We start from the raw sequence: 27281 nt of genomic DNA on the forward strand, positions 1-27281 counted from the left end.
TCCACCAATCAGAGGCATCACTGTGGGATTGTGGGATTGTTCAGGATTGTGGGTAATAAAGTACTTATCCTAGAGATCGCGAATAAAAGGCATTTATCTCAAAACAAGGTTAGTGCCCCACGAACTCTTGGTGTCTATAGGAGCATATACAATCGCTTAGTACAACCGTAGCTGGTTTTAAAGGAACACGCCACCCAATGTCAGTAGTAATATATGTTCTTACCTTAACTTTAACGAGTTGAGTCATACCTCTCCCGTGTCGGTACGTGCACTCCAACGCTCTGGTGCGCGGCTGGACTGTGTTAGCATGTTGCTATGCTAGCGGGCTTTGACGGTAACTAAGCGTAGAAGTAATCAGAAACATCCACGTTTTCCCGACTTAAATACAGTTGCACTAGTAGTTGATAGAAATGCTACGGCCACGCAACATGAAACGTGGCGATTTTCCAAGCGAATAAACCGGAGAACTACAATGTGTGGCGCAATAGCACTTGGGAGTACTTCGACCTAGCATAGTAGTATTGTTAACACCTAATTGTAGATCCTATCCACCACAGAGTTTAGAATCCATGCTGGATCGACCCTCAGCCTCTCCCTCCCCTCTGAGCGAGAGAGAGGCACACACACTAGAGATGCGCTGATGGGCTATTATTTCAACCATAACTGCATAGCAAAACTTATCATCCATCAGCACCAAAGTTTTTTGACCAATTTTCGAAACCACACCCGCCCACCATCCGCTGGTTGTTTTAATGTAGGCTATGGGTGATGCAGCGCTGCTGACGTGAGGCTAGAAAGCCCTTGCCTGTTCTAGAAAGACTGATCTAATGCAGCAAATATATTAAAAGGCTAAAGTCGTACATTGGCTATGTTGTAGCCTATCCCCAGAATATCAGCAGCAAACTCAGTCTCTGTCTCGCAAAACAGTCTCCAAATAAAACGCACATTGGCCTGTTGCACATCGGCCTTGTCCAAAATGCTTGATTGCATTGCATTCTCCACATTTTTAGCTAAATTTTCATGTACCACATCAGCATTTTTGTTCAGTGAATCTTTTGTAAATTGCTTTACAATAGCGTCGGGCCCTTGTCAGCAGCCTTCGGCTTGCCTGCCACTATTCACTCCTTGTCTTCCGATGTCATTTCTGAGTCATCTACAGATGTTTACTTACATTCACCTCCCTAAATAGAACCAACTTGACGTTGACTTCAACCTGTGTTATATCCTAGATGAGACTGCCTGGGTTATTTTGTTTCGATATTAGCCTATAGGCCTATATAAAACACATAATTGTAGCCTACCATTCAGGGAATAGGCATTTAAAAGAGAGACAGAGAGTGATATGACTCAGAAATGACATCGGGCGATGGCAGTGCGAGATGTTCAGAACGTAAGAGCTAAAACTTCTACAAACTCAATAACATCCAGCGGAAAAAGAAGGTATAGGGCCTACGAAAAATAGTCGGAAAACTTAGATAAGGCAAGCAAGCAAGTTTGGCGGTTGTTACTAAAAATGTGAACATGCACGTTGTGCGGTGGAATTTCAGAATGAATGGAGTCGGAGTTTCTTTAATATCGAGGCTAGTGTTGCACGGTGTATCGATACTAAAAAGGTATCACGATGCCTTCACGCAAAAAACGATACGATTTCAGACGTTTTTAGAATCGATACTTTATTAAAATAATAACGTTCTGTGTCTGTGTGAACTGCTGCTCTCGCTGCTCCTTGCACGCATCTAGGCAAGTGGGCGTGTCAAGCAGGCAGCTCTGAGTGAGTGAGTGCGCAGCCAACGTCAACATAGTTCTTTGCCGACAGTTCTAGGCCTTGTGGATTAAACAAAAGGTGCAGTGAAATCTGCAACTATTTCGGATACATCGCGAATAGTGAAGGCAAGCCATCAGGTACACAGAGGCCCGTTTGTAAAATATGTTTCAAAGTCATTTAAAAGCAGTAGGCTACGCATGGAACTTGGCTAAACACCTCGCAGACATATCCCAACATTTTTAAAGAGTTCAAAGAACGACAGGTTAACGAATATGCTATAGAAAACACGACTACATGGTTAGACATAACGAGCGGTAATCATTTTGACGAGACATAACGAGCTGTAATCATAGGGTGCTAACGTAATGAAAGCGCAATGTTTACGCCAGAATAACATTACCATAACTTGTAAACGATCTATTTCATGTTCGGTCAGTACTAATATTTGTCATGGCATGTAGACCGCTAATTAAAGCCCACAGCATAGCACCAAGCGTGTTAAGTCCTAATAATAATAGCAGCTTATTGTTACAGTACGTGGTAGCAAATCATGTTATCAAAGAAATAGACGTAATGTAGGAATGCACACAGATATATTGCAACAGGTAATGGTCTGACGAAGACCTGAGTGGTTGGAACTTCATACTTGTACACTGGGCGCAAAGAACACTATCCTCACATTTTCCCCTTTGCAACTGTCAAAGAAATCCCATGAACACGGGAAGGCCTAGGGTAGCCTACTGTACATCAGATGGCCTAAAGATTAGGCCTCTCTGCATAGCATTCAGTGATTTTAACACTGACCTTGATCTAGCCTAGTTTGGCTATTTAAAGCTACTTTATTGCCAAAACACAACACAATGTAAATGAACTATAACAAACAATAAAGGACTTAATCACACAAAGTAGGCCTACTATTTTACTGACTATAAAAAAAGAATAATTGTGTAGGAAGTTTAGAAGTTTAGAACCCAGAATTGACCTGCAACACCATCAACACAAATGACTCCATACACTTGGAGGAGGTATGAGTCCTTTCTTCTCCAGATATCTGATTTCGCCGTAGTATCGTTTTAGTATCGAGCATCGTGATATTTATGGCAGGTATCGTATCGAAGTCATAATTTTGGTATCGTGACAACACTAATCGAGGCGTCATATTTGTCCGATGGCCTGCTATAAAATGCTGTCTGTCTGAAAAAGACGCGCTCGTGCAGTCAAAGTGAATGGGAGTCTTCAGAACAGGCTTGTCAGTCACCCTGACATAACAGTGTGTAAAGTAGCCTATAATGTGAATGACTTGTTATTTTATCAAGGATTTCTTTCTTTTTGCAAAAAATAAAGTACAATAGGCATTAATTAGTAGGCCAGGAGCATGTTGAAATTATGTGGCAAATTGCGTTTTTTATTACAATGATAAAATTGTAAAAGGACGTGACCGAAGCTGAGGCAAGCCTGGCAATAGGCCTATAGGCCCGACGGTAATTGTAAAGCAATTTACAAAAGATTCCCTGAACAAAAATGCTGATGTGGTACATGAAAATTTAGCTAAAAATGTGGAGAATGCAATGCAATCAAGCATTTTGGACGATATATTGTCACAAGCTGGCAGAATAGGCAACAGGCCGATGTGCGTTTTATTTGGAGACTGTTTTGCGAGACAGAGACTGAGTTTGCTGCTGATATTCTGGGGATAGGCTACAACATAGCCAATGTACGACTTTAGCGTTTTAATATATTTGCTGCATTGGATCAGTCTTTCTAGAACAGGCAAGGGCTTTCTAGCCTCACGTCAGCAGCGCTGCATCACCCATATAGCCTACATTAAAACAACCAGCGGATGGTGGGCGGGTGCAGTTTTGAAAATTGGTCAAAAACTTTGGTGCTGTGCAGTTATGGTTGAAACTTAGCGCATCTCTAGTGTGTGTGCCTGTTGAAACCATCAGCGCATCTCTAGTGTGTGTGCCTCTCTCTCGCTCAGAGGGGAGGGAGGGTCGATGGATTCTAAACTCTGTGGTGGATAGGATCTACAATTAGGTGTTAACAATACTACTACGCTAGGTCGAAGTACTCCCAAGTGCTATTGCGCCACACATTGTAGTTCTCCGGTTTATTCGCTTGGAAAATCACCACGTTTCATGTTGCGTGGCCGTAGCATTTCTATCAACTACTAGTGCAATTGTATTTAAGTCGGGAAAACGTGGATGTTTCTGATTACTTCTACGCTTAGTTACCGTCAAAGCCCGCTAGCATAGCAACATGCTAACACAGTCCAGCCGCGCACCAGAGCGTTGGAGTGCACGTACCGACACGGGAGAGGTATGACTCAACTCGTGAAAGTTAAGGTAAGAACATATATTACTACTGACATTGGGTGGCGTGTTCCTTTAAGTCTACCACGTGCAGTTAAGTTTTTATGGCTTACACCGCAATTGTCAATGGAGAAATTGCATTGAATTTTTACATCCGGCATCGGCTGTGGGCGGGACTGTGCAGCTCTATGGGAGGCTAAGGTCTCAAGATCACATGTAAACAAAGGCACAAGACCTTCTTTAAGTGATACAAGCTAGAGTTCAATGTACACACTGCAAATCTGATGAACATGGTTTAAAGACGGGTTTAGAGATTCACACTACACATCACCGCAAACTCCAAACTTTAAGTGAGAACGAGTGAAAGAAACCTTTCCCATGGAGTCTCCTACTCATGCGCTGTCCTGGCCACACCCACCTAGGCAGACTGCGGAAGGTGAGGGGGGATTTAAAGAAGTAAAAAGTAAAGAAAAAACACTCTAGCCCGTGGCTACAATACATACACACACATACAACAACTACTACCCCTACAGGCTAGAGGAAAAAGAAATAAGAAATCAAGGAAACAAGGATGAGCAGCACACACACACACATGCATTCACAGTATAGACAGCAGCAGCTAGCGCAATGCTGTAGCTGTACAGATCTGTCGTAGGGTTAACAATGCATGAGGGGTCAGTTTAAGTTTACAGGTCACACCCCACCGCAGACACAGTATTCAGCGGAGCTCGTTACACCGAGAACTGTTTTGCTATCACTCTGCCGTAACATGCTCGCCCACATCGGCTAGTGTCTACCGCTGAGACTACCACGGCTCCGCCAGCGTCTGCTCCCCAACGCACTCAACACAGCACCCAAATCTCGGCTACATCCAACAAAGCTACAGGTAAAATGACGATATCCCGGTCTATATATAAGCCTGCCTCAATTGTGTTACGTGATTCAATCAGTGCCCATTCCACCCGGCAATTAATGACGTAATTGGAGCCAGAGTTTCCGCTAGAAAATAATGGTGCCGGTCAAAGTGACCGGCAGAGGTATCGTTTTCCGGACATTTTGATGATATGCCGGTCAAATATCCTATTATCGCTTCTTAATTAGTCAAATTGAGGAAAACTGGAGACAGGCTATGTAGCTTAAAGAATGACATAATCAGGCTGTATAGAATGCAACATGTTCTTTAGCCTAACTTAAAGATGCCTAACAAGATCTAGCCAGTATCTTTACATGGACAGCAAGAGTCCGCTTCGTTCGTTGTTTTAAAAAGGCTACGTTGTTTGTTGCTGCTACCCACGTTATCTCCAGTGGTGACTTTACACTTACACAGATGCGCACACACAAGAATGAGCGCTCACACCACTACCCCCTAATACTATATGCCTCTTTATTTGATAACAATAAATTAAGAAATGTTTCCTATTCTGGGAAATGTTTAGTTTCTTTTTCTTTCGGCCGCGGTTCAATGATACAGTTTAATTGTGCCAGAAATTATCCACGGGCCGGTAATCTCCTCGTCGAGGAGGCCCTAACTCTGCAGATCATAGACAGAGACGCATAGGCCTACTGTATGCTTTTGGTAAAGAACACTTTGCATGTCCAGTGTAGGCTACACGGAGAATGACAGTGTATTGGAGCGTCACCACCCCCCGCAACTCCACTTCCAATGTCACTGATTCCGACATAAGCCCGACACTTCTGCTTTTTATCTGGTGGTGGTGGAGTTGACCGGACATCTGAGACTTCAGATGTTACCAATTTATCATCATCCATCGCGTCTGGCCTCTGAAAAAACATTTAAGGCTAGTCTGCCTGGGCCTGGCCATGTTTGAACCGCCACATTTTAAGCATGCGCTTCCTATTTGAAATGCAGCATAGGCTATGCGTACGGTAGAGCCAGTTCGTTTAAAAACATAGCCAGAGGACGTATAATATAGGTTTACATATTAAGGCTTATTCTCAAATTCAGATTGCGTTAGGGGACGGGATTATTAGCCAATTTCAATCGGACAATTTGACGGAAACCCTGATTGGAGCGTGACAGAATGTGTCAGCGAGGGAGAGAGTGAGTGAATTTAGCAGAAGGAGTGTAAGAAATACACTTAGGGATCCTACCCCTAACCTTGCCCACAGGCTACATATGAAATACCCTGAAATTAAACAGCTATCTATGAAATACCCTGAAATTAAACAGCTCTAACCCTAACAGCTATCTATGAAATACCCTGAAATGAAATAGCTATCTATGAAATACCCTGAAATTAAACAGCTATCTATGAAACACCCTGAAATTAAACAGCTCTAACCCTAACCGCTATCTATGAAATACCCTGAAATGAAAAAGCTATCTATGAAATACCCTGAAATGAAACAGCTATCTATGAAACACCCTGAAATTAAACAGCTAAATACCCTGAAATTAAACAGCTATCTATGAAATACCCTGAAATGAAACAGCTAAATACCATGAAATTAAACAGCTATCTATGAAATACCCTGAAATTAAACAGCTATCTATGAAATACCCTGAAATGAAACAGCTAAATACCCTGAAATTAAACAGCTATCTATGAAATACCCTGAAATGAAACAGCTAAATACCCTGAAATTAAACAGCTCTAACCCTAACAGCTATCTATGAAATACCTTGAAATTAAACAGCTATCTATGCAAATTCAGCAGGAAATAATAAATACAACTAAGAGAAGAAATACATTTACACTGAAGTGAAAAAAACTGCTACTTCCTTTTAAAGAGGAAATTGAGCTTAGCTGAGTTTATTGTGTAAACAATGCCTGAAATGTGACAATACTGAAATGAAACATGACAACACTTTTGAAACATTTCCTGTGCAGGTCCCAACCGCCATGACAACGCACATGACATTTAAAACACTGTTTAGTTCTGCTAAGCATATTGAAGCTTGGCTGAATTATTTTGCTGAATCCTGAACTTTGACTGCTAAGTAACACTCTACGCATCATTTGTTGTGTATAATTTCAGTATCATCCTGATAATCAACACCAGTGTATTCTAATGCAGTATGGGTGTGTGCTTGTAATATTCAGTCACATGGTAAAGTTCTGTCACATGATAAAGTTCTGTCACATGATAAAGTTCTGTCACATGATAAAGTTCTGTCACATGATAAAGTTCTGTCACATGATAAAGTTCTGTCACATGGTAAAGTTTTGTCACATGGTAAAGTTTTGTCACATGGTAAAGTTCTGTCACATGGTAAAGTTTTGTCACATGGTAAAGTTCTGTCACATGGTAAAGTTCTGTCACATGGTAAAGTTCTGTCACATGATAAAGTTCTGTCACATGGTAAAGTTTTGTCACATGATAAAGTTCTGTCACATGGTAAAGTTCTGTCACATGATAAAGTTCTGTCACATGGTAAAGTTCTGTCACATGGTAAAGTTCTGTCACATGATAAAGTTCTGTCACATGGTAAAGTTCTGTCACATGGTAAAGTTCTGTCACATGGTAAAGTTCTGTCACATGATAAAGTTCTGTCACATGGTAAAGTTCTGTCACATGATAAAGTTCTGTCACATGGTAAAGTTCTGTCACATGATAAAGTTCTGTCACATGGTAAAGTTCTGTCACATGATAAAGTTCTGTCACATGATAAAGTTCTGTCACATGGTAAAGTTCTGTCACATGATAAAGTTCTGTCACATGGTAAAGTTCTGTCACATGGTAAAGTTCTGTCACATGATAAAGTTCTGTCACATGGTAAAGTTCTGTCACATGGTAAAGTTCTGTCACATGATAAAGTTCTGTCACATGGTAAAGTTCTGTCACATGGTAAAGTTCTGTCACATGGTAAAGTTCTGTCACATGGTAAAGTTCTGTCACATGGTCAATTTCTCTATGAAAATCAAATGCCGATTTCTTTCTTTTTAGAAGTCCTTTTTTTGGTCGCCAGTCGCCCAGACAGGTGGACCCAGGAGACACTGGGATTTATGCCAACGTTCCATCCACGTTCCCATCCAGAACCTAACATGCTTGAACGCACCCCTGAGCATGCCGAACCTCTGAACTAAACCCCTGATCTGAACCCCTGATCTGAACCTCTTGTGCTAAACCCCTGAACTGAACCCCTGATCTGAACCTCTGATCTAAACCCCTGATCTGAACCCCTTGTGCTAAACCCCTGATCTGAACCTCTGATCTGAACCCCTGATCTGAACTCTTGTGCTAAACCTGATCTGAACCTCTGATCTGAACCCCTGATCTGAACTCTTGTGCTAAACCTGATCTGAACCCCTGATCTGAACCCCTGATCTGAACTCTTGTGCTAAACCTGATCTGAACCCCTTGTGCTAAACCTGATCTGAACCTCTGATCTGAACCCCTGATCTGAACTCTTGTGCTAAACCTGATCTGAACCCCTGATCTGAACTCTTGTGCTAAACCTGATCTGAACCCCTGATCTGAATCCCTGATCTGAACTCTTGTGCTAAACCTGATCTGAACCCCTTGTGCTAAACCTGATCTGAACCCCTGATCTGAATCCCTGATCTGAACTCTTGTGCTAAACCTGATCTGAACCCCTTGTGCTAAACCTGATCTGAACCTCTGATCTGAACCCCTGATCTGAACTCTTGTGCTAAACCTGATCTGAACCCCTGATCTGAACTCTTGTGCTAAACCTGATCTGAACCCCTGATCTGAACCTCTGATCTGAACTCTTGTGCTAAACCTGATCTGAACCCCTTGTGCTAAACCTGATCTGAACCCCTGATCTGAACTCTTGTGCTAAACCTGATCTGAACCCCTGATCTGAACTCTTGTGCTAAACCTGATCTGAACCCCTGATCTGAACTCTTGTGCTAAACCTGATCTGAACCCCTGATCTGAACCCCTGATCTGAACTCTTGTGCTAAACCTGATCTGAACCCCTGATCTGAACCCCTGATCTGAACTCTTGTGCTAAACCCCTGATCTGAACCCCTGATCTGAACTCTTGTGCTAAACCCCTGATCTGAACCCCTGATCTGAACTCTTGTGCTAAACCTGATCTGAACCCCTGATCTGAACTCTTGTGCTAAACCTGATCTGAACCCCTTGTGCTAAACCTGATCTGAACCTCTGATCTGAACCCCTGATCTGAACTCTTGTGCTAAACCTGATCTGAACCCCTGATCTGAACTCTTGTGCTAAACCTGATCTGAACCCCTGATCTGAACCTCTGATCTGAACTCTTGTGCTAAACCTGATCTGAACCCCTTGTGCTAAACCTGATCTGAACCCCTGATCTGAACTCTTGTGCTAAACCTGATCTGAACCCCTGATCTGAACTCTTGTGCTAAACCTGATCTGAACCCCTGATCTGAACCCCTGATCTGAACTCTTGTGCTAAACCTGATCTGAACCCCTGATCTGAACTCTTGTGCTGAACCTGATCTGAACCCCTGATCTGAACCCCTGATCTGAACTCTTGTGCTAAACCTGATCTGAACCCCTGATCTGAACTCTTGTGCTAAACCTGATCTGAACCCTCTCCTCGCTGTGTCCCCTTCACTAGACCCAGATCACATCACAACCAGAACAGGACGGGATCCAGACTACTCCTGCGTCTGTTACCTACTCTCTGGGACAGTTCTGTAACGGTCTGTTACCTATACTCTGGGAAAGTTCTGTAAATGTCTGACTCTCTGGGACGGTCTGTTACCTACTCTCTACTCTCTGGGACAGTTCTGTAACTGTCTGTTACCTATCTATCTCACTGGTTTGCTTAAATTGCTCCCTACCCATCTTGAGCCAGATCTCTTAAATGCCCCCTACCCATCTTCAACCAGACGTGATACATAATGGCTGCAAACAGACTGCTTTATATTATCATGGAATAATATGGAATGGGAAATGGAATGGAATAATATGGGATGGAGAGAGAGAGGAGTAGTTCGCACACTGAAAGAAATTACTTAAACAAAGTCTACAGAAAGGAGTTTTTACATTTAATTTTGGGAGCAAGAGCAGACGTTTCAGCCGTCCGGCTATTCTCAATGCTCACAGTGTGAATTAAATGTAAAAACTCCTTTCTGTAGACTTTGTTTAAGTCATTTCTTTCAGTGTGCGAACTACTCCTCTTCAACTCTTGGCTTAAACGCACCTTGCTAAACTCTAGATCATCTGAGCGCAACAATACTCCCCTGCATCATAATATGGGATGGGAAATGGTGGAATAACATTGATTACAAATACACAGCTTGCTGGTTTTAAATGTGAAAATAGTGTGATATAGTTTATTATCACTATGTACAGGTGATTATGAATATCAATAAAACCTACTAACTGAAAAAGGTGAAAATATATGTATATAGTCACATGATATGGATACAGTTTATAATGGCTCTCATCCGGTGTGTCTGTCTTGTTTTTACATGTTGGAAAACGTGATGCTATGCAAAGCATGCATTCAGAATCACTTAATACTATGCAAAGCATGCATTCAGAATCACTTAATACCATGCAAAGCATGCAATTCAGAATCACTTGCAACGGCACTCAAAGTTCTCAAAGTGTGTGTGTGTGTGTATCAGATCAGAATCAGGTGTATGCTATCTGTACTGTGCCTCCTCTCTCTCTGCGTGTGTGTGTGTAAAATGTATTTGATGTGTGACCCCTGACCATGGTTCGAATTACGGGGGGTATTGGTGGCAGTATTACCATCACATAGCAGCAAATCAGGATATGATCTAATGAAATCAGGATATGATCTAATGAAATCAGGATATGATCTAATCAGGATATGATCTAATGAAATCAGGATATGATCTAATGAAATACGATTTTCAAACCCTCACCCCTATGGGCTGTACCATTTCTCTGGTACGTTCAGACTGTGAACTTTGCTATGATATAATACTGACGAATTAAACAAAATGCACAGTGTAGGCTGCAAAAGCCTGATATACGAATGGGTTAACAAGCGGTTGCCATACATTTGTCTAATATTTCACTGCCTTTGTAACATAGTGATAGTCAACCTTTGAAAAGCATTGAAAAGCATCAGCGGCCACATCTGACCCTATGTGTTCACTGGACACTGCTGTTGCATAAATGTGTCACTCTGGTGCGCGCTCTTCAGAAGAGACCAAGCGAGAGGTCACTGTGATGCGCTCTCTTCAGACGAGACCAAGCGAGAGGTCAAGTTCCAGTGTCTGCTGTAGCTATGCTACCTCGGTTAGCAAATAAGTAAGATCAAAAGATAACCTCCCGTTGTATATTGCAGTTTTTTAGCAAATAAGGAAGATCAAAATATAACCTATCATTGTATATTGCCGTATTTTTGTAGATACACAACACTATCTGTACTGCACCTCCTCTCCCTCTGTGTGTGTGTGTGTGTGTGCCAGATCAGAACCAGGTGTATGCTATCTCTACTGCGCCTCCTCTGTGTGTGTGTGTGTGTGTACATGCACATGTTGAAATAAATAAAACACAGCCAGATCAATTTCAGTCACAGTACCAGGCACAAAGTGTCACAAAATATAAAAATATTTTATTCAAAATAAATGCAATAACATTTGAGTAAACAATGAACCTGATGTTTTATTTTGTCCTTTAAATAAGACTAATAGTGTATCAAAACTGAGGATGTTTCGTCAAATCAACAGGCTTATGAATCTCACCTGGTGCCTGTCTGTGTGCATACCTCTCACCTGATACCTGTGTCTGGTCTCTATAACTCAGTTCACCTGGTGCCCTCACCTGATACCTGTGTCTGGTCTCCATGACTCAGTTCACCAAGGGGGTATTCCATCAACCTCGTTAATGAAGGCGGCGCTTAACAGAAATAGCCTGGCTTGAACTAGCGTAGACTTTCACTTGGGGCTGAAGCCGTTCCATTAACTCAAGTTAGCGGCATCTTGGCCTCGTTTATTCAAGCAAGGTTTAGTTCAGCTTCATCTCTCCTCGTGCACGAGGTAGAACAGTAGACCAAAACAGTAGATTGATGAAAAGAGGATATATGTCATAAAATTAAGACAATACAAGGCGATTTCTGTTCGATTTGGCAAGCGCCATCTACAGGATTTTCATCGAAAGTCATCAAATGTAACATTGATAAAAAAATAGATAGTTACAGAAATTGGAGAATAATGAAAGCATACATTTAAAACAACAATGCTAATGGTTTGAAATCAATTGCGAGTTTGATTGGCTTCACTCTTGAACACATAGACTATACAGTCTTGAACAAAACGAGTGAATGAATAAATAGTATTAACTCAACAACAACTTTGGCATATCGATATTCAAAACTATCTATAGCCTATGTTTAGATTAAAATAGTTCACTCCAAATTATTGTCTAGGTGTAGGTGGTCATAAAATAAATTACTATCAACATAATAGCCTATTGTCTCCCATAAGTCCCAAAGTATTTGAAATATAATTATCTGAAATGCAATGGCTTTCAATTAGTAATTTATGCCTATTAATCTGTGTAGCACACAGTTGATTTGACATTCATGAGCAATCGTTGACACATGAAGCAGTTTTAATTATTAGCTGCCTATAGGCCTACAGGCTACAGAATTATCCTTTGGCTTGCATCAGATATAATATAGCCCACTGCCAAAGCATATTACTGTCACTGAACAGCCTACCAAATGTGCATGATCCTTGATCAACAGTAGACATGTGTCTTTCATTAAAGCAAGGCCGTAGTCATGATGTCAACATTGGGGGGGACCAAATCTGTGGTGGGGTCTGAGGGACCCCCAAACAGAATTTCAATACATTTCCTACCATGCAAAAAATAGTATTAAAAATCACAAACAAGTCGTTAGTTAAGTCAGTCAATTAGGGTATTCCAAACATTTGACGGACATAGCATGCCATGGATTGATTATGAACCCCTGGGCAGAGACGCCCCCCCCCCTCTCCTCCAGATAGAGGGGTCCTGAGGCATTCTCCCATGGAAGATTTTTTATTTAAAGAAAAATGACTTCTGGTGAGTTTTGTGAAAAGAGAAGGTGAAAATTTGGAAATTGGGTCACTCCCTGCAGTCCCTAGAGTTGGAGGAGTGAGCCAAAGCGTTTTATAGCCGACCCAGCCATTGTCCTAATCTAGAAACGGCCCGGTTAGCTTTAGCTTAGCGTAGTCGCTGTAATCTGGCGATATCAGCTAGCATGTCGTTGCAAAATTGAATCAAATAACTCAAGATTTTTTATAATTATTTCTCGTAACCTGTACATTCACATCGAGTACAAATATCAATGCAAATTAACACGAAGGGATTTACTAGACCAATTTAGATTTGGAACTATTTTCGGGCATAGCACCGGCAAAGCACCGCTGCCAGGCGCAAAGACATCACGCAGCATCTGTAAACCCTCAACTTCCGGCAATACACCAGCGTGACTACCAAGTTCTCTGCTACTAGGTTGACACTGACAGATGGGCTTTCTCTAAGAGTTCTAATGGCGATGAATATGGAAAATTACACGATAGACGAAGATGATGACTTCGACTACCAAGATCCAAGACCCTACCTTTTCGAACCTGAGTTCACTGAAGAGGAGTTGCGAGCTTTGGATCTGGGAAGAGAGGACGTTGCGACTAGTCAAGGCGAGTCGGATGAGAGAACGAGAGCAAACACGAACTGGTGGTGTGAGTGTGGAGTGTGCCAACCCATGCCGACTGAAATGGAGGGTTTGTGCTGTGCAGAAAGCATAGCAAGTGTGGGCATAGCACCGGCAAAGCACCGCTGCCAGGCGCAAAGACATCACGCAGCATCTCTTCGGGAGCGTTGCCCACCATCGATGGCAGTATTTTATCCCACTCTGCACAGCACAAACACTACATTTCAGTCGGCATGGGTTGGCACACTCCACACTCACACCACCAGTTCGTGTTTGCTCTCGTTCTCATTCGACTCGCCTTGACTAGTCGCAACGTCCTCTCTTCCTCTTTAATTTAGATTGTATTATGCTGGTGGCTACTCACACAATTTTAACGTAGGTTGAAAGGGACAGGATTCAGGAATAGGCTACTAAGACAGGCCCCTCTTCTGTCTGACTCACGTTACCCCCTGCATTAGGCTATAGACTGGCTTCTGATAGAAATGACGTTTTGTGCCAACAACATGTAGAAACACTAGGCCTACTGCAGCCTTTAATTGGTGAATGGAGGTGTAAATTCCTTTCTTTAGTTATTGTCCGCGATTCACATTAACTGTAGGCTATCACCGCCAGTGCATTGTGAACGTCTTTTTCAACTTGTGTGCCGTCGCCACATTTGAATCCTACGTTTTGCCTGCATGGATGCGCGATTGAGTGCGCATCTAAATAATATGCAAGATGCAACAACCATTTCTAAGAGGCCTATAAACGGTAATTTCTGGCATTACTACTAGCATATGAATGCATTATTTATGTTGAACGACATGTGAAAGAAATGAATGACACAGGCTTGCACAAATGCATCATTTAAAAATATAACGTTTCACTTTCGCTATCATTGCGAGAATAGGCTACAATATGGAAAATGTTTCAAAGTTCCCTTTGAGTCTGATCGGCTCCAAAAATGTATGGGATTTCCTTAGCCTGTGCTACACCTTTCCAACAAGTTTTGTGAAAATTGTACCGGTAGCTTTTGCGATATTGTTGACAGCCCTACCTCACCGCAGTAGGGTGCAGTAAATGGAAGCTTTTAACAGCGCACGCCACTAACGAAAAACGGAAAAACACCAGGACAAACCACTCAGGGGTGTAGGCTACTCTGGAACCATCACTAGGTCACTAATTTGTGCGTTATTTATGTTTGATTACATTTCAGATGCGTGTTGGTTTCCTGTAGGCCTAGTCTAGCGCTTTTTTCTTTCTTTATTTTTCCGTATATTGGGGGGGACATTTTGGTCATATTTGAATATTGGGGGGGACACGTCCCCCTCAATGTCTATTGTGACTACGGCCCTGCATTAAAGAATATAACTAAAAATGCCATTATCAAGGTGATAAGCTATGTAGCCTTAATACTTCGTATGGGAAGCGAACCTGCGAACACGCAAGAATGTAATTCCTTTCCTATGCCGTCTCACAGCACGTTACACCACCACAGACCGTAAATGACCCAGAGTAGCAAGATTCCTAGAACCACACGCTTTCTACTTCTATTTTTGAAGTTGTAGGCTACAGGTGACCATCTTTTTGGACTCGTTTTCTGACTGATTGTTTTTTTTGCAACACAGCTTAATTTAGCTTGAAAGTTAACCTGCTACGGACCAGGTTAGTTCTGTGGCATGAATTCCTATAGTTACCAAGCTGGGATCATGTAAACCTCACTAATGGAATGGAACTCTCACTAAAATTAGCGAGACTTATCGAAATAAGCCAGGTTTGGCCTTTAGCGAGACTTATGGAAATAAGCCAGGTTTGGCCTTTAGCGAGGTTGATGGAATACCCCCCTGGCACCCTCAGCTGTGTGTGTGTGTGTGTGTGTGTGTGTGTGTGTGTGTGTAGCCAGCAGCCAGACCAGTCGATACTCTGTCTCTGCTGAATGACTAAAGCTAAGCAGGTGTGGGCCTGGTCAGCCCTCGGATGGGAGACCTCCTGGGATGGCAGACCTCCTGGTGTGGGCCTGGTTTGACCTCTTTTTCAAACCAACTAGCTGCTGGAAGTGATGTTGTACATGATACCACCCTTCAGATGAGACCGCGGTCCTGACTCCTGTGTATCTGGCTTATTCATTCATTCCCTCCCATTCCATCTCAAGCTGATGTGTGGTGAGTGTTCTGCTGGTAGTCAGTAAGGTTCCTTATGAAGCGCTATATAGTCAAGTCAAGTTGAGGTTGTTATTATAATGTCACAAATACTCAATGCCTTCTTAACAAAACAAATATTAATACGAGCAGGTGTAAGGCCGTTAACAAAGCACACAACAACCAACAAATATTCAGACGGCGCTGAACACAAACAAGAAAAGACGCACCAACAGTTCAATTGAATGACACGCTGATCGCGGTATATTCTAAATGCACCAATTATCCCGTGCAACCACACAATACTTGAATCCCCCCCTTTGTCTCAGTCCACAAAATTAAACTAAAAGTCCAAACTAAAGGAAAACTTCCAGTCCTTCCCAGGATCACGATACAGTCTTTAAATTCCAACCAGGAAACAGGTAGGCCGCGAGCATAATCCTTTGTCGGACGATGCAACGAAAAAATATAATCCACAACAAAAAAAGGCAAAAAGGCGATTGCTTAAATTGTGGTATACCACGACAAAAAAAGGCGATTGCTTAAATTGTGGTATACCACGACAAAAAATACCAAAAAAACTAAATAGATCTCACCTGATCCGTAGCGATCTTAGGTAAATTAATCCACAAAGTTGGAAAGTTTGGGTCCCGCGCGTCTTCTTGCTGGAGACGCACGCACCAGTAAACAGTCTATGCGGTATTTCTTTTCAATACTTTTCTGTTCTTGTCTCCCCCGTTAAAACAGTCTCTTGTAACTTTTGAAGAGCTACTAAACTAAACCAAAGGCGACTAATATGAAATCACTGTAGCTGCAGCAAACAACACTGGTGCCACGTATTCATATCACACCTGCACTTGCTGAATCTCTCCACGGACCGCCCCACACACCCAGTGCAACCACCTAAGTAAGCTTGGCTGCGCGGTGATAGGAATCGCGGCCGGCCGAGGCCTTAAAGAGACACCCCACATTCATACCAAAATACACAGTGGAAAAAAAGTACATTATAGGTATACATATTAATATCATTCAACATACATAAACCTTATATGTAAACAATGTAATATGTTCTGTGCAACAATAAGCCATTCATATTTTAAAAGAAACACCTAAATAATGTGAGGGTGTCACATGTGCGGAGCGTCTCTTTTTGGCTCAAGGGCCACATTGCGTTTTGAAAATTGGCTGGCGGGCTACACAACAATTATGAACAATTCACGTTTATTTCTTATTTGCAGTAAAGCTAACCAACGTCGTCTCTATCGCAGGAAAAAAAATAGCGAACAGCCTGATAACTAAATGAAATGCTCGGCGGGCCAGATGAAAGTGCTTGGTGGGCCGGATGACAGTTGACTTGACATTCGGATAATGCCAGGTCTTTAACAGAGACATTGAGACCCTTTGTGATAACAAGGTCGAGGGTATGGCCGAGAGAGTGTGTTGGCCCCTGTACATGCTGTGTTAGGGAGAAAGTATCGATTAGTGCAATTAATTCCTTGGCATAATTGTTTTCAGGATTATCCACATGCAAGTTTAGATCCCCTGATATAATAAGACAGTAAAACTCTATGCAAACGACTGATAGCAGTTCACCTAACTCTTCAAGAAACACTTACATAATAATAAGATATACATAATATGATATACATAATAATAATAATAATAACACGCTTTGTTTGTATAGCACCTTTCATACACAGAATGCAGCTCAAAGTGCTTTACATTTGGAACATTTAACACCATGATAGAGAAGAAAATAACCAACAATTTCTTCAGTCATTCCATTCCATGCAATGTGCTGTGTCCCCTCAGATGAGTTCACCAGATGAGAGATCAGGGTTCCTCAGTTTAGAATTCTCAAGTGTTCTGCTGAGGTCTACAGCAAGTTCTTTAGTTTTTCCCAGACTCACAGGTGGCACAGACAATAACATTCAGATGTTCTGCTGGGGTCTAGAGAGTTCCTTTGCTCTTCCCAGATTCACAGGTGCTACAGACGATAACATTCAGATGTTCTGCTGGGGTCTAGAGAGTTCCTTTGCTCTTCCCAGATTCACAGGTGCTACAGACGAGACGATAACATTCAGATGGTCTAGAGAGTTCCTTTGCTCTCACATGACTTTTACGCTCTGCAGTCCTGGAAGGCTGAGGTACAGTAGTCTGTCGAGGTGGTCTACACAAAGGATTCCCCGTTCTCACACACTTCTGGCTTCATGTCGAAGACCTGCACATTCTTGTAGACAGGCAATGTGACATCACATTCATTCTCGCTCAGCGCTTTCTCCATCATCTCCGTGACTTCAGGGATTCTCAGGGTCTGCCGCTTGTAGTTGGGGTTCAGAGTGCCATCGCACTCATCCGTCTTCATCACCTGATCTTCCTCATTCCCCTCTTCCTCTCCCTCCTCTCCCTCCTGGTGTGTGTTCCCACTCTCTGCCCTCCCCAGCTCCTCCTCCTCCTGCAGCAGGGTGTGCTCCTCCTCCTCCTCCTCCTCCTCCTGCAGCAGGGTGTGCTCCTCCTCCTCCTCCTCCTGCAGCAGGGTGTGCTCCTCCTCGGGGGTGATGCACAGGGTCTCAGGGGGTTTCTGCACGTGCTCCAGGGTGACCACATGCACTTCCTCTTTGGGTGGGGGCACTTCCTGTAGAGGGGCGGAAGAGAAGAGTTAGGGCAAAGACAATTAATGCAAGATGGATCGTCCTAGTTCATGTCTATGAGGGCAAAGTGGAGTTCAGTCAGAGACGGGCTCTGGTTCAGCCCCCGCCTTCACAGGGGCGTGTCACTGACGTATGACTGACGTTTGAACGCCTCGGTTCCACGCCAGAGAGAAACCGGAGTACAAAACAAACTTGGTGTACAGCTTCATAAATGTTGATTTTCTCCCGACTGGAGGGTCATACTGTCACAACATTCTCCTGAAATGGGGAGGAGGGTTTGGAGATCATGATACCGTGTCCGAAATGTGCATCCATTGCTCAGAAAAATAAGGCTTTGACAAATTCTGGGAAATTCTTGCATTCTGCCATAGACCTCAATGTTAAAAAGGGAGCCCGATCACTGCATAAATGGGGGATAGTGGCCCCCCCTCGTGCGGGGCGTGTACTACTGCTACCCTATTTGCATACATTTCCAGGGACAGGAAATGGCCTCTCAGGAAGTATCTTCGTAATCAACCATCTTTGGTTAGGGCCTGTCAATGTCAACTGCTTACGCTCTAGCTAATAACAACTGCTAACGCGTGCTCTGTAAAGGTATTTCTATCCTTCCCAAACTCTGTTAAAATAGTGTGTTTAGCAACCAAAATTTTAAAAAATTCCAGGGGAGAAATCTCCCTCATCCCAGAACTTTTATAAAAGCTTGAAACACCCCTATAGCCCATGTAGCCTGCAGCCAGTGTTATAGAAGTTAGACGCTTCATGGGGTAGGCTATTTGATAAGGGATGACATGGGTAGGTTGACGTGATTAGGAGGGGCTTTCTGATCCAGTTTATGTAAAGGTTTTTCTGAGGCTCAATAAGGAGAGGCCTACATGTAGCCTACATTTACCAAAAGCGCAAATTTTGTAAGTAAGGTTGGGGGGGGCGGGGGGGGGGCGGCACGTGTGGTGCGTACTATGGGATACAACCCTAGTGGCACCCCTGTGTGTGCATGTGTGTGTATATGTGTGTGTGTGTGCATGTGTGCATGTGCGTGTGTGTGTGTGTGTGTTTGCAGTATGTGTGTGTGTGTGTTTGCAGGAATGAGTATGTGTGTGTCTGGAATGAGTGTGTGTGTGTGTGTCTGTGTTTGTTGCTTCAGTTGCAGTTCTTAATGCAATGAGGCTGTGATGTTTGGCACAGCTGGGGATTTCCTTCAGTTCTGCTTGGGCAGCCACCTCTAACTGACCTCTAACTGGCCTCTTCTTACAGTAAACGTAAAGGTCAAAGGAGATGTTGTTCCAGTGCAGCATTTGGCAGCAGAATATCAGCAAGATCAACTCTGGGGGAACATAGAACAAGGACTAAACTCAGCACCTGCACCATCTCGAAGGAAGACTGCCCTGGCGTTCAGCTGGACAGCAGACTAGACTGGACGTGCTACACTCAGATCATTCACAGGAATTGACAGAGCAAGCTCTTCTTCTTGAGGAAGATGAGGTCCTTCAGTGAGTGCAGCAGAATGTTCCATATATTTTATTTCTCTGTCGCAGCCATCTGTGTGGGCAGCAGCATCAGAGCCACCAGCGTCTCAGAGACTGAACGATACGGAAAATACGGAATCGTCCCGTAAAAAACAGAATCATCCCGTATTTCAAAGGAGTTCCGTATCATTGAGAATCAACTCAGTGCAAAACCATTTCAGATCAGTATAATAAGTTAGACTATGAACGAAGAATGCACGATTCGGGAAACCTAACTGCCATCATTTATCCCTCTCGGTTCATCTGTCATCACTATCCCGGCAGAGAATCAGTGTTTCCGCTAGATTTTTTTTAACAGTGGCGGCAGCGATTGAACATACCAGTAGTTCACGTTGACAATGGAGAAACGCTTAGCTTACTTTGTTTATGACAGAAATTAAGTTTTGTGCCAACACGTTGTAAAAACGCAACCCACAACACTGCCTTTATTTGGCTTAATCCGCAATTCACATTAGGCCTACTAGGCCATCACCGCGAGTGCATACAAAATGTTTCGCAATTTACCTTCGTTACTACCTGCAGTCGTTGCTTTTTTACTGCGATCCGCGATTGAGTGCGCATCTAATGTAACAGCGGTGTCTTCGCGGAGACATCCTCTCTCCAGTTTCATTTTTGCTGTTGTTGCGAGCGAGCTTAGGCCTATAGACTACGATATGGGAAATACTTTATACGATCAGCTTCAGAAATGAATGGGTTTTCCTTGGCCTGTGCTACACCTTTCCACCAAGTTGTGCGAAAATTGTAGTTTTTGCGATGTTGACAAACATGCGTAGCACATGGAAGCTCTTGATAGCGCATGCCACTAACGTCTATAAAAACAATATATTTATGGAATAAAACTAGACAGGTACCTCGGATTAGCATTGCTGTTTATTCTTAAACTGCAATTTTCAGCAGCCAGCGGAGGGAATTTAGCCTACTATGCTTCCGGACAATATTTTGCGTCTCCCCTAATTCTGAAGCAGTGGCACCGCTAAATGAAGAGGAAACACTGAAAAGAAAGTTAACGCTTTAAATAGGCTACATCAATACAATATAAAATATGTTAACTGAAACTGGGCGGGCCATAATAACCTCTGACTGACTACTTATTGTTAAATTGCAATGTGAGCGGCAGCCAGCAGGGGAGGATACGTCCAGGATTTATTTAAAAAGCAAATGTCTGCCCTGATTCTGATACCGTGGCGGTATTAATTAAACGTAGAGGAAACACTGAGAATGCACTTTTCGTTTGAGCCACTGTGAGTCACGTAGGCCTATATTACGCTGATAGTAGCGTGAGATGATGTCTTGCTCAGAGTTTTACAGTACATCTGTGCAAGATAACCAACTAGCCTACTTGCTGCTGAGACAAAACAAACCCAGAGATAATATAAGGCTTCACCAAATTCAACTGTTGTGATATAGATATTTTTTCTGTTATATCTGCCAGTTCAGTTTTATACATTTCAGAGGTTGGTTTGAGTAAAATATAGTTAAAAACAGTTATTTCTTTATTAAGTGTTTTTGCATCGAAATTATTCTTGTTTTGTACCGATAGAAAATGAGTACCCTAGGCTAGTAGGCTACATTGTTTTGTACTGATAGAAAATGAGTACCCTAGGCTAGTAGGCTACATTGTTTTGTACCGATAGAAAATGAGTACCCTAGGCTAGTAGGCTACATTGTTTTGTACCGATAGAAAATGAGTACCCTAGGCTAGTAGGCTACATTGTTTTGTACCGATAGAAAATGAGTACCCTAGGCTAGTAGGAAATGAGTACCCTAGGCTAGTAGGAAATGAGTACCCTAGGCTAGTAGGCTACATTAATTCAACACGGAGCCCTGGAGGCGTCATTGCATCTGACCAAATTGTGCACTCGTTTTACTCAATTATGATCTCATTTCACTGTGCACTCGTTTTACTAAAATTGTAGTATACTATGCACCCATTTTAATACATTTTAGTGCATTCATTTGACACAATTTAGTAAACGGGCCATTTTTTGACTTGCAATCAAAACATCATCTTGCAATACACACACACACACACACATAGCCTATATCACCCCCCCCCCCCCCGTTCCTTATTTTCATATCAGAAAGTTGCCAACCCTACTGAACGAGCTGATGATGAAGACTAGCTCTTAAAAGGCTAGCTCTGTAGGAGCTGATGATGAAGGCTAGCTCTGTAGGCGCTGATGATGAAGGCTAGCTCTGTAGGCGCTGATGATGAAGGCTAGCTCTGTAGGCGCTGATGATGAAGGCTAGCTCTGTAGGAGCTGATGATGAAGGCTAGCTCTGTAGGCGCTGATGATGAAGGCTAGCTCTGTAGGAGCTGATGATGAAGGGGGCTCTTAAGGAGCTGATGATGCAGGCTAGCTCTGTAGGAGCTGATGATGAAGGCTAGCTCTGAGCTGATGATGCAGGCTAGCTCTGTAGGAGCTGATGATGAAGGCTAGCTCTGTAGGAGCTGATGATGAAGGCTAGCTCTTAAGGACACTTTGACAGAGCTGCTGGCAGGTTTTGAGGAAATCACACAAAAGAGTCTTTGGGCCCTATCATGAAAGTCTAAAGCGCATCGTCACTTGACAAAAGCTTATTCAAATTTAGTAGGATGTCCAGTCCACATTGGGAGTGTTTTCGTTATGAAACGTCGAGCGCATGGCGCAACAAGGTGTTCCTAGGTTTTTTAATCAGTCATATGGGTGTGTTTGGGGCGTAACATCATTTAAACCAATGAGAATTACATCTGTCATTCCCTTTAACGGCGCAAAGCGCGATGTCAAATAAATGCATCGGTATTTTGACAGTCAACGGCACATTTGAAGGAGTCTGCTTGCGAGAACAGTCATTCCACTAAACCTTTTTTTGCTTTACTAAAACCTAGTATAGCCTTTCCGCATTTGCACTCGCCTATTATTTGAACTCATTGGCAAAGTGAAACTGACTTCACCATGGACAATTATACGCTTTAAGTTACTTTCACTATTGACTGACAATGGGTTACCATCAAAAACATAGGCTGGACCTTCCGGTTATGACGTGGACATGAGAAGTCGCAAAACCCAAGTGCTCCGGTAAAATATATCATATGTAAATGTAAACCCGTTCGTTTGATATAGTTAAAAGTCTTAGTCGAGTGATATAAGTGCATGATATAACAAGGATCCAAAATGAAGTCGAGTAAACCTGGTTCCAGAGGTAAAGAGAAGTAGAGAGATGGCGATTTGGAGTTAGCTCATGAGCTACCTGAAGCTCCAGAAACCCAAGCTAGGGATGATGGAATTTTAGCAGCTATTCACGCCCTTCAAAAGGACTTCACTGCCCAGCTCAAAGAAGTTATCACCTCAAACCGCGAGATCAAAGAATCATTGGACTCCTTTTCTGAAAGACTAAGTGGCGCAGAATCCCGTATAAGTTCCGCTGAGGACCAATTGAACAACCTAGCTAACGTCACTGCAACCACTCGGAAAAAAATGGTAGCACTCACCAAGTCAGTGGAGACGATTGAAAACCACCAGCGCCGCCTGAACTTGAGACGGGTGGGCTTGCCAGAAAACTCAGAGAAAGATGACTTGGTCTCCTTCCTCAACATGTGGTTGGTTACCTGAACTCCTTGGTCAAGAAAATTTCCCGATTCCACCTTCCATTGACCAAGCCTTCAGACTCCCCAAAGCAGCCGCTTCTAAAGCCAACAATCCGAACCAAAAACCTTTTCCTCGGGCGATTCTCGTGAAATTCCGCTGGTTGACTGAAAGAGACCGAGTGATGAAGGCGGCCCGCAAGAAGAAATCGTTACAGTTTGAGGAGAATCGTGTGATGTTTTTTCCCGATCTATCCGCGGAGATCCAGCAGCAGAGGAGAATGCTCGATGGCGTAAAAACCCGACTGCATACTCTGGATATTGAGTTTGGATTACAGTTCCCAGCAAAGATGAGAATTTACCACAAGGGTAAACTGCTTACGTTTCTTACTCCAGCAGATGTAGAGGCCTTCATACAAGAGGTCGAGACAGAACGGTCTCAGACTGAACGGGACAATGACGTGAGTGAGTCTGGCTAGATTTCGCAAGCATGCTTGGATTCAACATAAATTAACGAAGCTTTGACTAAGCGGTACTAAGAGTATCATGTATCACATATTCTGGGTTATAGCTGGCCCCTTTGTGTTTAATTTTACATAATGTTATGGGTCAGTAATTATACATACTTGGGTTTACTTTTGTTTTTTTATACTTATGCCGGACATGGGTTTCACCCAAATTTGTTCAATGTTCTGTATCTGCTCCTTAGTTAAGGATCAATGCAAGTTAGCCGGAATGTCTGTGTTTTGCAAGAGTTTGAGAGGGGTCTGTGCAATTAGGGGGCACGGGGACTTAGGAGAGCTCTGTCTCAGTTCTAGAGAGGGGGCGTTTGTTACTGTTTTTTTTCTTCTTCTATTTTTTGTGTTTTGTTGGCACACTAGTCTCCTATGGTAGAAGAGGAGTTGATGGTATGACGTTAATATTACATAGGCTGGGTTATGAGTAATGTTCCTTTTCTCAATATTACTTCATGGAATGTCAGGGGTATGAGAAAATTAGTTAAAATTAAGCAAATACTGTCCAGACTTAAACACCTACAAGCAAAAGTCATATTTCTCCAAGAAACACATTTATTGTCAGATGAGATTGTGCGTATAAGGAAGAGATGGCCTGGGCAAATTCTAGCTTCTTGCTTCTCCTCACAGGCAAGAGGAGTAGCAATACTTATCCATAAATCAGTCCCCTTTAGGATTCACAAACTTCTCCAGGATCCTGCAGGTAGATTTGTGGTGGTTGGGGGAACTCTTTTGAATCAGGAAATTATTCTTGTAAACGTTTATGGGCCCAACAATGACGATGCCACATTCTTTAGTAACCTCTTCATGACCATTTCCTCTTTTCGAGGTGAAATAATTATGGGTGGAGATTTTAATTGTGCTCTTAACCCCCTTCTAGACCGCTCATGGAGAAATGACTCCTCCCATTCAAATACCCGAAAGGTGATAGGCCGCTTCATGTCAGAGCTGCATCTTTGTGATATCTGGAGAATTAGAAATCCCACCACACTGGAATATTCATGCCACTCAAACACACACCAAACACAATCCCGCATAGACTATTTTTTAATCTCTGGGTCACTGGCGGCCAATGTACAGGACTGTGGACACAAAGGCATAGTTATTTCAGATCATGCCCTACTGTTTCTGCATTACCGCCATGATTCACATGCCAGGGGCCAAACTGTGTGGAGGCTTAGCCCGAGATGGCTCCATAAGAATTTTCTATTCTGTGTAGAAAAGAATATTGAGTTTTTCTTTGCAACAAATACAGATGAAACCTCAGCATCTATTAGATGGGAAGCCTTTAAAGCCTATATTAGAGGTGTAATGATTTCTTATACCAGTAGTAATTCAAATAAGACACATCTCCTTATGACTGAACTTGAGCAAGATATTAAAGACCTAGAAAGGGAGCGCTCAGTGAATAATACACCAGAGAATCTACAGAGACTCTCAGAATTAAGGGCTAAATATAATGATGTTACAGCAAGTAAGGCCTTAAACAGTATCACTCGGTTAAAGCAGACATACTATGATCAGGGAGAATCAGCGGGTAAATTGCTAGCATGGCGGATTAAAACACTGCAAAACGAAAGGGCTATCACTGAGATTGAAACTGAAAGCGGGACAACAACTAATCCAACAGAAATCAACAGAGCAAAAATATTATATGAACCTTTATACATCAGAGTCCCTGGATACTAATGTCCTACACCCCTTTTTGGATCAGCTCTCCATTCCAACTTTAAAGGATATGGTAAAAGAGGAACTAGACTCTCCCATTACAAAGGAGGAACTGTTTGAAGCGCTTTCCCATATGAGCGGAGGTAAAGCATCAGGTCCTTCTGGACTACCCATTGACATCTATAAATGCTTTAAGGAGATGCTTGTGCCACCACTCTTTGATATGTTAGTCGAATCAATTGAAGCAGAACATTTACCACCCTCCTTATCCAATGCCTTAACAACACTGATTTTAAAGCCAGATAAACCCCACATAAAATGTGGGTCATATCGTCCAATTTCATTAATAAACTCAGATGCTAAGATTATAGCAAAGGTGTTAGCAAGACGTCCCTTCTCTGATCGCCTCTGACCAAAATGGTTTCATAAAGGGTCGTCAAGGTTTCCATAATATTCGAAGGCTACTAAATATTATAGATGTGAGGAGGGAAAGCCCAGACACAGCAATAGTCTCCCTGGACGCTGAAAAAGCGTTTGACCGGGTCGAACATAATTACCTTTTTGAAGTGCTTCAGCGGTTTGGGTTTGGTGAATACTTCTGTAAGTGTGTGAAATTGTAATATCACTCCCCAAGCGCATCAGTCACGACAAACTATGTAACCTCCCAACCCTTCAAACTCCATAGAGGGACCAGACAGGGGTGTCCCCTTTCGCCCCTACTTTTTGCTTTAGCAATCGAGCCACTTGCTATTGCAATTAGACAAAATAGCAGTATAACAGGTATCAGAATAGGGAAAGTGGAGAATAAAATTGGTCTATTCGCAGATGACATAGTTTTATTTCTGACTCAGCTAAAGGGCTCTATTCCAAATCTCCTTAGTTTAATACATACTTTTGGTTCAATCTCAGGATATAAAGTGAATGAATCCAAGTCAAATATCCTCTTTCTCAAACAATCAGAGAGAAGTTGTCCCCCAATACAAACCACATTTAAAAATACATCAAGTTTTACCTATTTGGGGATCAAAATTACTCATTCAACAGAGGACCTTGTATCCACTAACTATAGCCCAGTGATATCAGGAGTGACTAACCTTATCAACAGATGGACAACAATGCCAATTTCAATGATTGGCAGGATTAATATTCTCAAAATGAATGTCATACCCAAATTTCTTTACTTATTCCAATGCCTACCACTCCCACCACCAACAAACTTTTTCCAAAATATGACTAAAATCTTCAGAAATTTCATATTGAGTAACAGACGAGCAAGACTACGTCTCTCTCTACTATATCTCCCATATGACAGGGGAGGGTTGAAACTCCCCAACCTCAAATGGTACTACTGGGCATGCCAGCTTTGGACAACCTCATTCTGGTTTAGGCCCAGTCCATCCCTCTCATGGGTGGCCATGGAAAGAGAGACTTCAGCCAACATACCTCTTCATTTGTATCTATACTCAGATAAACCGGATAAACTAAAGAAATCCACAGGTAACCCATTTGTTTCCAACTCCATTCGTGTTTGGCATGAAGTTCATAGCTACCTAAAGGTCTCCCTTAA

At 42.6% G+C, this 27281-nt stretch overlaps 1 protein-coding gene across 4 annotated transcripts in view; it reads right to left on the reverse strand.

The window, feature by feature from the left end:
- Window positions 1-15866: 15866 nt before the first annotated feature.
- il12rb1 (interleukin 12 receptor subunit beta 1) overlaps window positions 15867-27281 on the reverse strand; it is a 56063-nt gene continuing 44648 nt past the window's right edge. For 3 of the 4 annotated variants that reach the window (XM_076279192.1, XM_076279191.1, XM_076279194.1), the window contains one exon: window positions 15867-18427. In XM_076279192.1, the coding sequence (XP_076135307.1) occupies window positions 17963-18427 (465 nt within the window). In that variant the 3' untranslated portion in view covers window positions 15867-17962. The remainder of the gene's footprint in view (window positions 18428-27281) is intronic. The other variant, XM_076279193.1, reaches the window with a different exon arrangement.

Source organism: Alosa pseudoharengus, unplaced genomic scaffold (genome assembly GCF_046254945.1).
Source record: "Alosa pseudoharengus isolate Yale_2024_CS ecotype anadromous, Long Island Sound unplaced genomic scaffold, YU_APseudo_1.1 YU_APseudo_1.1_scf_11, whole genome shotgun sequence".
NCBI classification, from domain to species: Eukaryota; Metazoa; Chordata; class Actinopteri; order Clupeiformes; family Clupeidae; genus Alosa; species Alosa pseudoharengus.